The 15451-nt window shown below is 35.2% G+C and overlaps 1 protein-coding gene across 2 annotated transcripts in view; it reads left to right on the top strand.

Moving 5' to 3' along the window:
- KLHDC10 (kelch domain containing 10) overlaps positions 1-15451 on the top strand; it is a 56927-nt gene that overhangs the window by 15610 nt on the left and 25866 nt on the right. Inside the window, exon 2 of one of the 2 annotated variants that reach the window (XM_045864270.3) lies at positions 11308-11394. The exons of the other annotated variant lie outside the window; for it this stretch is intronic. Within the exon in view, the coding sequence (XP_045720226.1) occupies positions 11308-11394 (87 nt within the window). The remainder of the gene's footprint in view (positions 1-11307; positions 11395-15451) is intronic. 2 annotated transcript variants of the gene reach the window in all.

Below are 15451 nucleotides of genomic sequence, written 5' to 3'. Positions count from 1 at the left end.
TTTGTTATTTGGTGAATATTTTGTTGTTTTTTGTCAGATTTGGTCCAACACAAGCTTTTATTGCCTTTGGTCAAGTCTAGGTATTTTCTTTGAACACACTGCATTTGCCAACAGAAAATGGTGACCCAAGAGAAGCGAAAGTGAGTTCATAAAGAACAATTGTGACTTCACTTCAAAATTGATTACTTTTCTAATATTAATCAGGGAACAGAATCAGTAGCAAAGTAATAAATGACATTTCTGGATAGAGTCATTTAACTATAGCATTTGCGAATTTCCTTCTGCTTGGCTCCTCAGTTTCACTTGCAGAAATAGGGAGGGTTCTGTGTTTCTAAAGAGCTACCTATCTTTGGTGGTCCTTCAAGGAGATAGGTTGCAAAATTTTAGTTCATCAGGCATTGTCACAATGTATTGATTAAAAACAAATCTGTTTGGGGCGCCTGGGTGGCTCAGTTGGTTAAACGACTGCCTTCGGCTCAGGTCATGATCCTGGAGTCCCGGGATCGAGTCCCGCATCAGGCTCCCTGCTCGGCAGGGAGTCTGCTTCTCCCTCTGACCCTCCCCCCTCTCATGTGCTCTCTCTCTCTCATTCTCTCTCTCAAATAAATAAATAAAATCTTTAAAAAAAAATAAAAAAATAAAACATAAAAACAAATCTGTTTTTCGTATTTAGTCTCTTATATCTACACTCACCCAACACATAGTCTTTCTCTCTCCCTCAAGGATGTTTTTGGGGGACAGCGATCATTCTCTGGGTACTCGTTAGAGTGCAGGAGATCCAGAAACAGGAAAAGACCAAGTCATGTACTCTGACTCCTAAGTGGGTTATTACTATACATTTTTATTTTAGTATATTAGGATTCAAATATTTAGTTGTTAGTAAAGAAATTGATTAAGTTATTTTCTAGGGTTGTAGGATGTATGTCATACTCATTATTTTTATTTTTTAATTGTTTAATTTACATTCTAGTTAGTTGACATACAGTTCAGTATTGGTTTCAGCTCATTTTTCTTTTAAACAAAGTTTTGCTGGACATAAAAAAAAAAGTGATATTCAATTAAGAAAAACAGACCCTCTGGCTATGGTTTACACATTTCAAGACAGGCACATTGACACAGATACACAGAGTATAAATGCAGGCAGGTTTTTTTTTAATCTTAAACATAGAAAACATAAGCAGTAAAAAAAAAAAAAGTTTTAAAATTAACTTTTTTTTTCCTTTTTTCCCCTCTTCTGAAACTTTTTAGAACCATAAAATGTTAAAATTGAAAAAGACTTGGGGTGCCTGGGTGGCTCAGTTGGTTAAGCGACTGCCTTCGGCTCAGGTCATGATCCTGGAGTCCTGGGATCGAGTCCCACATCGGGCTCCCTGCTCGGCAGGGAGTCTGCTTCTCCCTCTGACTCTCCTCCCTCTCATGCTCTCTGTCTCTCATTCTCTCTGTCTCAAATAAATAAATAAAATCTTTAAAAAAAAAAAAATTGAAAAAGACTTTAGAAATTACTTTACCCTATCTTCTATCCAGTGTGGGAATCCTTCCCACAATAGCACTAATCTTTTTTAAAAATCTCTATTTTAATGTTTTGGGTTTTTTTAAAAAAGTAAACTCTATGTACAACATGGAGCTTGAACTCATGACTCCAAGATCAAGAGTTGCATGCTCTATCAACTGAGCCAGACAGGTGCCCCTAAATCTCTATTTTAAAGAGGTCTACTTATTTTGACCTCTTAGATTAATGGGCTGCCCATTATGTTGTGGAGAAAGCTGTCAGATTATTTGTTGACTCTATTACAAAGACTTGCTTTAAATTCAGCTGCAAATTCTATGACTTTCTCCCAGTTGTGTCTTCTTCTAGAATGTGGAATAAATCTATTCCTTCTTCCATTTAACCACCCTTTGGAAAACATTTATAACATTCTGGGTCTGAATTCTTTTTGCTTTTTAGCCTAGGGTTTACAATTTAACCTGGAGTCTGTGGCTGGTCTTCAGGGAATTGTATCATTATGTAAAATTGTGAGTATATATGTTCATTTTTCTGGGAAGAGAGCCAACAATTTTTATTAGTCTCAATAGATTGTGATTTCCCACCAAAATTAATATGCCAGACCTGGTAATCTGCTTTTTGGTTTTGTTTTTATTTTTATTGTTTTTAATAAGTTTGCAATGAGCCAGCAAATCCAGCACCTCAAGAACTATTGCTCTAGGTAGTTTCTGAGATTCTTGGAGCATTTCTGATTCCATTGAGAATTGTAGAATTTTTAGAGCCTTAGAGACCATCTAGTATGCATACAGTTTATGGAATATTTATAGTGAATTCTTTCTATCAAAAGATTAATCTGATCCAAAAGGGTGAGGTTTTTATTTAAAAATGTATTTCAAAGTCTTGGCAACCATTCATAAACATTAAGAATGTGGTGGTGCTATTTTAAATCAGAAGTGTTCCCAAGATTTTTTTTGTTAGATTTAATATTTTAATCTAACACAAGTTTATGAATTATGCTTTTTTATTAACTTTTAATCTGTAAAAGTTTTAGCCTATTTGGTTTTTATAAATCCTAAGGAAGGACAGTATGGCTTAGCATTCAGTCATTTATGAACACTGGTTTCAATATCCCATCTAGCTTTTGGAACAGTTTGAGCCAAGAACAATTCCTCCTGTGCCTATCCCCCTTCCCCAAAGACAAAACTCCTCAACCAACAAAGCTTTTTTTCTTCTTCAGTAAAGTAATAGTTGAATAACTATTGACATAAACCAAATGACAAAGAGCCTCTTAAGATTTGAAGATGTCTCTCAATGTGCTATGATTACTTCACTTTTATAGAAGTCTATGTATTATAGGCATACATTTTGCTACAAATGTCAGAAGAGTGAAGTTAGAAGAGACAAGAGACTAATGTGAAAGAGAACAGAAAAATGAAGTGCGGCAGGGGAAATGAACATTTTTAATAAACAACAGAAATGGTGAGCAACAGAGATAGCAAGAACCAGCATTTTCATTCACTTACCATTTATTCCTCTCTTAGTGTTGGCTTATAAACAGAGATATATATGAAAATAGAATGTTTTAAATAAAAAGGGGCACCTGGCTGGCTCAGTTGGTAGAACATGTGACTCTTGATCTTGGGGTACAGAGTTTAAGCCCCACATTAGGTGTAGAGATTACTTAAATAAAACTTTTTAAAAATCTTAGAAAAAAAGAATGTTTTAAATAGATAAATAGTAAATGGTGTAGTTAAAGAGAGGCAATATAACATATCTGATATCTGGGGGATGTATAACTGCTTTTGCCTCAATATTGCAACTCCCCTTGGGTGCCTGGGTGGCACAGTCTGTTAAGGGTCTGACTCTTGGTTTTAAAGCTCAGGTCATGATCTCAGGGTCCTGGGATCGAGCCCCACATCAGTTCCGTGCTTAGCGGGGAGTCTGCTTGAGATTCTCTCTCTCCCTCTGCCCCTCCCACTCATGCTTGCTCTCTCTCCCTCTCAAATAAATAAATAAATCTTTAAAAAAATATATTGTAACTCCCTAAAGATACATTTCTTGTGTAAGCCATTAAGTAATCAATAGCTGCTCACACCCTTAAAACAGACTGCATGTTTCATACAGTTTCATACATAACCATTTTGACTCCTAAAAACCCAAGGGATGGGAAATACTAGTTATTTCATTCATTAAAGTGACTTATTGTGGTTTTTATTTTAATAAGGTAGCAATATGATGGTATAATGGGAGAGAATACCAGAGTTTTGGGAGAGAAGAGCAATTTCTTTGGGGGGTTGGGAGAATGTAACTTTAGTTGAGAATCATTGCCTTAATATTCATTCATTCATTCAACAAGTATTTATCAAGTACCTCTATTAGACACATTTCTCAGGTGCTGAATTGAATTATGTCTAAGAGTAATAATATAGAGCAGTTAAGAATGATTTCGATCTAGGGACACTTGACTGGCTCAGTTGGAAGCCACGTGACGCTTCATCTTAGGGTCGTGAGTTCAGGCCCCACATTAGGTGTAGAGATTACTTAAATAAATAAAACTTAAAAAAAGAGTGATTTGGATCTAAACTGTATGGGTTTGAGTCCCAGATTTTTCATTTGCTTAGCTAAGTGACCTTGGGAAAATTACTTAAATCTCTCTGGGTCTTGGTTTCTTCATCTGTAAGTTGGGAATCATAATATTATCTATATCATAGAGTTGTTTTGAGGATTAAATGAGTTCTTGGAATAGTATTTTATTAAGGGAATACAGTTCTTTTTATACACACACAAATATAATTATATATATATCATGCTATGATTAAGCCATAACACAGTACAGTATAGCACTCTAATTTATATTTTGGTTTATATTGATTTATATGCCACTTTGTTTCAAAAAGGATTTGAGACAGAATGGAAGCCTCCTAAAGAATACTCTATATTCGGGCGCCTGGGTGGCTCAGTTGGTTAAGCGACTGCCTTCGGCTCAGGTCATGATCCTGGAGTCCCGGGATCGAGTCCCGCATCGGGCTCCCTGCTCAGCAGGGGGTCTGCTTCTCCCTCTGCCCTCTTCCCTCTCATGCTCTCTGTCTCTCATTCTCTCTCTCAAATAAATAAATAAAATCTTTAAAAAAAAAAAAAAAGAATACTCTATATTCAACCAACACAACAGAACTAAGATATGGGTTCAGATCTTCTTGCTTTGAAAGGCGAAAGGCAAAAACTTAAAGATGAGTGTATTTAAGTGCTAGGAATAGATACTCAGTAATTCTCCCAAAGTGTATAAGAAAGTGATTTACTTAACAAGTGGGTCACCGCTAGCCCAAAGTGTGCCATTGTGCAAATTATTTAAAGATGCCTCTTCCAGGCATTCCTGGCTGGCATAGTCAGTGGAGCAGGTGACTCTTGAACTTGGGGTTGTGAGTTCGAGCCTCACATTGGGTGTAGAGATTACTTAAAAATAAAAATTAAAAAAAATCTTAAAAATAAATAAATAAAAATGCCTCTTCTGGGTAAATATAGTCCTTTGGGTGCATTGGGGAGTAGAGTGCAGGCTGGATTTTAACCCCACTTAGCCGCTTGGCCTGGAGCTTTTGCGAGGTAAGCAATCTACACAGCTATGATTCTAAATACAGTATTAATTTGCTTCTCTTTTGAAATGACACTGAATTGTATAAAGCATTAAGACCATACTGTGTGGCATAGCTACCTAAATCAGAATTTTAGATCATGTTAAATAGTTCTTTTTGTGAGAATATTTATAATTGTTTCAGACATATCATTTTGAATGCAATCTGTCCCATATCAACACAGTTCTTTTCATATTTTAAAATTTTTTTATACTTTTTACTTCGAGATATTGTAGACTCACATGCAGGCATAAGAAATAATACAGAGTGCTCCATCCTTTCATCTAGTTTCCCCAAATGATAGCATCTTGTTATTGTTGTATAATAGCACAACCAGGAAGTTGACATTGATACCACCCACTGACCTTACTTTGATTTCATTAGTTTTACATGCATTCATTTGTGTGTATGTTTGTTTTGAGTTCTAGGCAGTTTTATCACGTGTGCAGATTTGTGTGACCACCTAGTCAAGATATAGAACAGATCATTGCAATGACTCCTCATGTTATCCTTTTATAGCCACAGCCACTTCCCCTGGTAAACCCCTGGCAACCACTAATCTGTTTTCCATCTCTATAATTTTGTCACTTCAAGGATGTTATGTAAATGGAATCCTACAATATGTAACCTTTTGGCATTGACTTTTTTCATTCAGCACACTTCCCTTGGGAGCCATCCAAGTTGTTACACAGATCAGTAGTTCATTAATATTGAGCATTATGCCATGTATGGATATACCACAGTTAAACCACTCATTCATTGGAAGGTTGTTTCCAGATTTTGGGTATTATTGATGAAGCTACTGCGAACATTTGTGTACAGGTTTTTGTGTGAGCCTAAGTTTCTTTTTTTCCAGTTTGCTGGGTGTTGAATTTTATCAAATGCTTTTTCTACATTGATTGAGATGATCATATGGTTTTTCTCCTTATTCTGTTAATGTGGTGAATTATACTGATTTTTTAATGTTAAATCACTCTTATATTCTTGGAATAAATTTCACTTGATCATGATGTATTATCCTTTTTGTATAACTTTGATTTTATTTGGTAACATTTTGTTTGGAATTTTTGTGCCTGTTTTTAAGGGATGTTAACCTGTAGTTATTTTTAATGTCTTTATCAGATTTTGATATCAAGGTTCTATTAGTCTCGTAAATGAGTTTCTCTATTTGCTGCAAGCATTTGTGTAAGATAAGTATTATATCTTCCTTCAGTGTTTGGAGTGAAGCCATCTAGTACTCTTAAATTTTTGCACAATGACTAAATTTGTATTTTTCTATCAATATCTGTATTAATCACTTTCTATGTCTTTCTTCTGAACAAGGCAAAGACTTTATCATTCTTCTGCTTTCCCTTCTCTTAACCCCCTTCTTATCCTCACAGTTATTCTTGTCAATATCATCTGAGATTGTAGTTTTGAATATTAGTAAACTTGTGTTTTGTTCTTTTCCCAATCAGCACTTAACTTCAAGGCCTTACTGGTTTCTCTCCTTACCCTTTTCTTGTACCTGGTTTATTTGTTTCTGGATTATTTATTTTTTTTAGCTCCAGATATATATCTTTGAGTAATTCTTTCACCAGAAGTCTGAGGGAAGCAAAATTTTTGTGTCCTTATACATTAAAAAATGTAATCTCACAATTGAGAGTTTGAGTAGATAAAGAATCTGGACCATCTGTTGAAAAGACTGTTCTTCCCCATTGAGCCATTGAGTAGTCTTGTCACCTTTGTCAAAAGTCAATTGACCGTAGATGTTTGGGTTTACTTGTGGACTCTTAATTCTATTCCATTGATCTATATGTCCATCCTTATGCCAGTACTAAAGTGTTTTGAATACTGTATCTTTGTAGTAAGTTTTGAAGTCAGAAAGTGTGACTCTTCCAGTTTAGTTCTTTTTCAAGATTGCTTTGGTTTTCTGGGTTCCTTGAATTTCCATATGAAGTATACGATTAGCTTGTCCACTTCTGGAAAAAAGGCAGTTGGAATTTTGGTTGAAATTGCTTAATTCTTTTCTATCTTAACTTTGTGAAGTACTTTCTACTTCTTTTTCCTTCTCTATTGTATTCTGGTGAATTTCTTGGCTCCATCTTTTATTGTATTAAGTTTGTTCATTAACTCTTATCTTTTCAGATAAGGTTTTTTAGGTTTTTTAGTTCAATGATCAAAACTTAATTTCTGAGGGCTCCAATTGATTTCTTTTTTAAATAAATGCATTATTATCTATAATCTCTGAGGATATTAATTGTATTTGATCTAAGGTCTTACCCTATTTAACCTGTCAACTTTCTTTGGGTGTGAGTTCTTCTGTTAGTCACACTCATGCCTCTTTTTCATGTTTGAGTCTTGGTTTTGTGCTCGTTTATCTTTATTTGAGAGTCCCTTGTTAGCCTTCCTGTAAATGTTACATCTGTTACTGCAGCATGTCTCCACTGAATGTGGGTAGCGATGGAATGGGATGGAGTGTACCATTGCCAGTCTTCTTTGTACGCGTGTCCCCTCTTCTACCTGGGAGTTAATATCCATCTAGGGTTCTGTCTTATTCTCTGATCCAGTGTTTATACTCATTGTTCCTACTCATTGTGACACCTGTCTTGTTTAATGCCACTATTCCCATCTGGGAATACCTCTGTTCCATAATGCTTGACCCAAAGAGGTAAATGAGGGAGAGGCTGATCTGCTTTGTAACTTCTGTGCCATGCCCCAATCTGTAAATTCTGTTAAGTTGTTTCAGTTCTTCCTGCTGTTTTCCGCTTCTGGGCTTATTTTACTATAAGGACTGCTCTGACCACTTGCAGTAGCCCTTTACTCTGGGTGTATAGGACCATGTTTTTCATATTTCAGTGATTCCTCATAGTATTAGTCCACTAAAAACATTTCTTGCTTTCTTTTGATTTTGGATTTTTTAAAAAATGGCTTCTGTGTTATTTGCTGGGCTTTGGGGAAAGGGGAGTGTGCTCAGCCTACCACCCTGTTTCAGTCAATGCCTTTGTCATATTTATACTGAAATAAATTTAATAGAAAGGAAAAAAAAAAAGCAAAAAATTAGGGGTGCCTGGCTGGCTCAGTTGGCAGAGCATGTGACTCTTGATCGCTGGGTCCTGAGTTTGAGCTCCACGTCGGGTGTAGAGATTTCTTTAAAAAAATTATAAACATTAGCAAAAACCAAAATATTGAAGAAATTATGCTTTTTGTTTTTGTTTTGAAGAGTAGAAGCAATCACAAATGAAGATTGGCAGTTTGAATATATAAAAATCAATGAACAAAACTTCAGACCAGGAATATATCTATATGAAATTGGAAAGGCATATATTTGCTATGTTGCTGGTTTTTCTCTGTTTCTGATCTTTGGGTAAAGGAAGAAAATGTGGGTTCTGAAGTCAGCGCCTACTTTGCATGAATAACCTCTGTAGAGTCAACATTAGCTTGTGCCTATGACAGACTTATGTTGGTGGCTGAGAAACAGGTCAAAGATGTTTGACAGAGCTCTGAGAAAACGTCAGAAGGATTTTTTATTATAAGTGTGGTTCAGTAATTTTCAGTATTATTCCCTTAGTGTTATTCTAAATTTGTTTGTATTTTTCCATGATAAAATATATCATGGAATTTTTGGATACTATAAAAGAGGTGATAATCCTCAATCCTAATCATAACCACGTTAACACTTTGGTATGTTTCTTCACAGTATTTTTTTTAACATAGTTAAAAAATAAAGTAATATGATATTATTTTTCTTCCAGTCCAAAAGTAATGCCTACTCAATGGGAAAGCTTGGAAAATAAAGACCAGCATTAAGGAGAAAAATCCCAAAATCACTCATAATAACCACCCAAAGATAACCACAATTAAAATTTGATGTATATCCTTCCTGTATTTTTCATGAATCTATACAAGCACTTTTTTCTTTACTAATATGGTATCATACTCTGGTACTATTTTGTACTTGCATTTTTTGTTTACAATATATTGTGAATATTTTCTCATGTGAATAAATATTCGTGTATATACTTTTTAGTGTGTGGAATATGAACATATTTAAGTATGTTTATTTAGCATACTTACTTAACCATCTCCCTATCGTTGGACATTGAAAGTGTTTCTAATTTTTTACCATTATAAATAATATAATAGTGAGTATCTTTGTCCATACATCTTTCCATGCATCTGTGATTGTTTCTTTAGGAATAAATTCCTAGAAGTGGAATAGCTGGGTCAAAGGGTATGTACATTTTAACACTTTTGATACATAAAAATGTCAAATTTTAAGCTAATCACTTGTTATATTTTGTCTTGTATTGCTATCTAATTGTTTTATGTGTCTGTCTTGTCTCCCTAATTAGAATATAAGCTTCTTGAGGTCAGGGGAAGTTTCTTATAAATCTTTTGTATCCTTTGACAGTATGGTTTACAATGTTGGACTTAGGAGTTATCAACAAAAATTGTATTGATTTAAAGCTGTGGTTCTCCAGACTTTTGGATATCATTAACTTGTAATTTAAAAAATATGTGTATTTTGGGGCTACACATAGGCTTGTAAATTTTCTGTTTTTCCAAGAAAGAATAATAAAATCAAAACCAACTACCCATTTCCTATCACCTCTATTTCATAAAATAAAGCATATTTAATTACAAAAAATTCCTAATCCCTGAAAAAAGAACAGGCCTTTAAATGGAAAACTTTACCTTTAAAAAAAAAATCACTGCCTTGTTCATTTGTTTTTGTTTTTGTTTTGGGTTGGTCAGTCTTTACCTTAGCCTAGCAGTGGTCTGTAGACCAACATTTGGGCATTGCTGATTTAAAAGACTTAGTTAAAAGATAACCCTTTTGCAAAAATGAATATTTCTTCCCCTTGCCAAGGAGTCTGCCTTCTCCACATAATAAATACGTATGCACCATTAATGCCATTTCATTACACACTATTTGTGTATCTCTATGTACAAGTACTACAGTAAACAAATCAGACCTTGCTGATAAACATCTAAATTTATTTTCAATTGCCAAACCCCAAAACTGTACACTTTCTAAGGAATTTGAGACAGGATAAGTGTGGTATAGTATAGTGGAAAGAAGGCAGGTTTTAAAGTCAGGCAGGCTGAGCTTGGATGCTGGGTCAGGCATTAAGTCACTTAATTTTCCTTTGGCTTCCTGACTTATAAAATTAAGATGATAATATCTTCCTCAAAGTGTTTTTATGGCTACCGTTATGGCAATTACTTCACTGTAATATAATTATTTGTTTAGACATCTGCCTTCCTCACAAGACCAAGAGTTGTTGAGGGTAGGAGTCATCTCCTTGCACGACCCTAGGGCCTAGCCTAGGGTTCAAGGCATAGCAAATGCTTAATGAAATGACTGTTGAATCCATACAGGATTGTTGTGAGGATCAAATGGGATAATATGTGTGGAAGCTCTTTGTAAACTTTAAACTCTCTATAAATTTAATTGTATTGCCAGTAAAAGCTATCTTTGGGAGCTTTCAAACTTTGGGAAGAGACAAAATTATCCCATTTATCAGTTCAATAATGCTTTGTATTTTTCTATATTATAAGAAAACACGTTTTAATTGGGATTAATATGGAACTGATTTGCTTCCTGAGAAGGCAGATGAATTTCCTTTTTTCTCTCCCACAGTGGAAGTGCCAAGATATTAAATGTTTGCTTTATTTGGTTGTCACCATAACATTTTAATTATAGCATTTTAATCAGCTTATTTCATATTCAAAGAATGGTGCCCATTGCTTTATCCTCTTACCATTTAACTGATAAAAGAATACCAAACCTGGGAGGAAACAGAAGCCTACATTGTGCCAAATTAATTTTAGCCAGAGCTCCTTTTTTGACATTCACTGATTTTTAAAAATGTCATAATTTCTAATCTGTTTGTAAAGCTCCTGGTGAATTTTTGCCACAAGATGGCATTGGTGATTATTGAATGCATGTTCTGTTGAACCAGAATTCTGAAAAATGGTGTACATGTTGTTCGTATTCTTTGGGGATGAGTTGAATACCTTCATCACTGCTTATATATTAATTTAATTTTGTTTTGACTTCCAAAACAGGGTTAAATGCTACTTTACATCACTTCTTTCTGTATTCAAGTATTGTTTTGTTTCCTGTTTTTCTGTCTTTATAACTACAGTAACTATGTATTATTTGCCATGTGTTGTATGTGTCTGACTTATTGCTGATAATTGTGGTAACAGGTAAGAAGAAAATACGATGGGACCCAGTTAGGAGGCGCTTCATTCAGTCCTGTCCCATCATAAGGATCCCTAACAGGTTTTTGAGAGGTGGGTGATAACTAGCAAGAGATCTGTGCTTCATATGGATGGGTTAAAGGGAACTTTGAATTTTCTAAACTCGAATTTCTCTGGTTTTTAAAAATTGTCTAAACAGCTAAAATTGGAGTAAGAAAAGTCTAGAACTTAATTTTAAACCTGTGTTTCATATTGACCACTGTTGGAATTGTAATTATAAGTTTTAGGGAGTTAGAATCACTTAATGTGTATCAGATGGTAGATGGTAGAAATAAATCATCTAACTGATTATCAGTATTATTCTACTACAACCATATGAGAAAGAACGTGGAGTGAATAATCGATAAAACATGGGTGTGGGAAAGAATTTTCTAAATATCATTCTGAGGAAGAAATAAAGCTTAATTCATTTGATTGTATAAAATTAAAAACCTCTTATGTCAAAAACTATAAATAATGGCAGACAGTCACTCCTTTGCTGTCCTGCCCGCCTTTCCCTTGCAGTGTATTCAATAAACGTAAGAAAAAGAAAACATAAATAACAAGATAAATTAAAGGGGGTAATATTTGTAACAAATGGTTACTATCATGAATATATAAGGAGCTCTTATAAACCAGTAATTTAAAAAGCAAATGCCCGCTAGAAAAATAGTTAAAAGGACATGAATAATCAATTCAATTCAAAGGTCAATAAATATGAACAAATATTTATTTTTACTATTATATAAATATGATAATTAAAATAATAAGATAGCATTTTCACCTATGAGGTTGCTAAAGACTAAAAATAAGAATACCCAGTGTTGGCAAGGGTATGGGGACATGAAGCTCATACACTGAGGGAAGTGAAAATTTCACACAGCCTATCTGGATTCAATTTGGCAATATAATATAAAAAAACCCCTAAAAATGGTGACATCCTTTGACCTAGTAATTCTTTCTTTTAGAAATGTTGCATTCCTTCTATTTCTTATTTTTTCCACCAAAAGATACTCTATACTGAAAAAAAAATCTCAAAAGACGGTTGAAAACTGGTTCACACTATTTTTTCGAGATATAACAATTGTCAGACAAGCATGCCTACTGTGGTGATCTCGACTTCAATAAATTACTTATAAGCCACTATATCTAATTTTGACTGAAGATTATTAAAAAGAAAAAAAAAGTCTCGCAGCCGCTATGGATGTTCCATATCTGGTACCGAACCTGTTTGTAGCAGCCCTGTTCCACAGCATGGAAAGAAGAGAATCTAGACTAAATGGGTCAAGATAAGATACTTAGGGTGGGATGCTATCTTTTAGAATAAATAATAATTTTATTGATACAAATTAAGAAGATATAATTTTAGTATTATGTGACATGAACCGTTGTGCATACATGGCCAAGCAGGCACATCAAATTCTATAACATTTCTTTTCTATTTATAAACTAGAATGCTAATTTATTGTTTTACAATGAGAAAGCTAACTTGGGCTGACTAAATTTAAGTACAATTAAGAAATTAATTAGCACATAGAATTTAATATAATACCAATTTTGTACAATCATAAATGTAAAACAAAGGAAGCAATGAAATATCATATCTGGATGGTGAGATTTTATTTTCTTTGAATATTCTGTTTTTCAATTTTTTAATGATGGCAAAAAGAGATTAGCACAGGTAAGTTGCACACCTTTGATTATTTTGTAAGCCCTAACTTGCCTCCAACCATGGCTGAGCAAGATGTCTCTGTCAGTGCTGAGGGAGGCGGGAGGAAACCCAGCATCACCATCATCAGTCACCAGTGACTGCCTCTAAGTCAGTGGTCTTGTCTTAGTTCTCGCCTTCTTTGACCTGTTTGTAGTGTTTGATGCTGTTGACCACCTGCACCCTCTTAAATTTTCCTCTTCTTTTGGGTTACTTTACTGTACAATCCTAGATGTTTTCTTCTTCTCTTTGATTGTTCATTCTGTTTCCCTCACTAGCTTCTTTCTTTGTACCCACTAGAGGTGGGTATTGCTCCAATGTTCTGTCCTTCTCTCCATTATCTCCTTTGGTTCTCTCATCAGCTTTCACAGACTTAATTCTCTTCGTTCGTTCGTTCATTCTTTCATTCTTTTAGTATTTCTTGATTGCCTCCTGGGTAACAGGCAGTGTACTAGCTCAATATCTAGATAATAGAGAGTCAGATAAAGAAACAATTACAAAAAATAATTTGAGTGTAATTCTTTGTGATAAGTGCTGATGAGGTAGGATGGCATGGGATTACACAGAAGAGGTACCTGACTCAGCTTGTGGGAAGCAAGGAGAAGAGTGGCCATCAGGATAACTTCAGAAGAGATGTACTTAAAGGCTGAGTAGGTGTTAATGAGCAAGGGAGAGTTAGAACATCTCAAATCATGAGGACCACACAGCTTAAGTAAAGGCAGTTAGGCAAAACAGAGCATAGACTCTCAGAGAACTGTAGGGAGTTTAGCACAGTGGGAAAGAGTATGGAGAGAAGAAGCTGGAGAAGGCCCAGATCAAGTGGGGGTACCACCCAAGGGGAGTTTTCAAAATCACTTTGTTTTTTTAACCAGTGAAGAGATTTAACTGAAAGACCAGTTATGAGGTTATTATAGTTATCCAGGTGAGAAGTGATAGAGCCCGCAGTGAAGGTAGTTGTAATAAGAGCAGAGAGTAGGGAATTGATTTGAAATGTAAGGAAGAAGAATTTGATGGGACTTGATTGATTTGACGAATACTGAAGAGGAGCTTTCTGTGTGGACCATTGTGCTCTTTATATGTGTTATATAGGTCGATAGTGGGGCAGATTTGAGAGAAAAGATGATACGTTCAGTTTATAATCTCCCCAAACCAATAATAGTGTAACCTTGAACCCTCAGCATAAGAGTTATTTCCAGGGAAAGCTCCTTGGAAGGCCTATCCCTGTTCTGATGCCACCCTCCATGTACCTGCCTGTATCATAGCACTTATCACACTGAATTATAGTCATTGCTTTCCTTGACTGTGCCTGCCGTTAGACTGTAAGCTCTGTAAGGGCAGGAGTAGTGGGACAGTGCCTTTCATTTCTTTATCTCCAGTCTGTAGCACAGTGCATGTGGTAGCTATATCATGTGTATTTCAGTCCAACTGAATTGTTAAAAAGGCCACTGTCAGGGAATAAGAGGGGACTAAAATTTTCATACGTTCTCAACTTCCCTCTGGTGGTGTGACAGTAAACTAATGAGTTGTTGAGAACACAAACATGCTGTTGTTTATTGTTTTCTTAGATTAAAAAAAACCTGTGCTTTTGAAATTGCCGCTTTCAGGCCTCTCGTTTTGGGAATCCTGTACATCACCTCTGTTGATTCTGGTTTAAACAGTTTCAAAGGGCTCATTTTCTGTCACTGGATTCCTTTACTAGATCCTGCATGTTTTCATAAAGATATCGCTACTAATTAAAAGTGTGGTGTGAAACAATACCGGTATAATAAAAACAATGGGTTTCCATTACAAAATGATGGCCTAAATGTACCTACCCACTTCCATTTCCATGCTTCTTAGTATCATTGCAAGAGACGAAACAGACCTAAGAAAAAGAACAAATCCTAATTGTAGAAAAGGAAGGCTTTGAAGCCAGATTATCTATGTCTGAATCCAGGCTCTACCATTTACCAACTGTGTGACTTTGGGCAAGTTCCTTACTCTTTTTTTTTTTTTTTTTGGTCTTCAATTTCCTCCTCTGTAAAATGAAGATGACGATAGTAGTACCCACCTCCTAGGGTTATTGTGAGATCAAGAGAGAGATTATGTGCAGAGCACTTTGAGTTTTTACGTTTAGCCAATGTTGAATTAATCTTAGCTGCTTTCATTGTTATTTTATAATGCCAGAAAGTCTAAGGAATTTCAGGGTAATAGAAAGCAGTTGGAATTATATTGATTGAGAAACCAGAACAGAATAAAATGGAACCCAAAATAGGTGCTTGTGCTGCACGCTGCAAGTCCGAGAATTCTTAGTAAGGCATCTTTCCTGAAACTCCAAGCCCAGCGTCAGCAAGTATGGGAGTAGGGAGCAGGTGTAGGAAAAATGGAACATCAAAGCAAATAATTAAGGGACTTCCTCCAAAA

Source organism: Mirounga angustirostris, unplaced genomic scaffold (assembly GCF_029215605.1).
Source record: "Mirounga angustirostris isolate CCGP_5_RB_7025 unplaced genomic scaffold, mMirAng1.0.hap1 SCAF_12, whole genome shotgun sequence".
In the NCBI taxonomy this organism is placed as follows: Eukaryota; Metazoa; Chordata; class Mammalia; order Carnivora; family Phocidae; genus Mirounga; species Mirounga angustirostris.
Note: the sequence above shows the minus strand (reverse complement) of the source record. Positions and strands in the feature narration are given on the sequence as shown.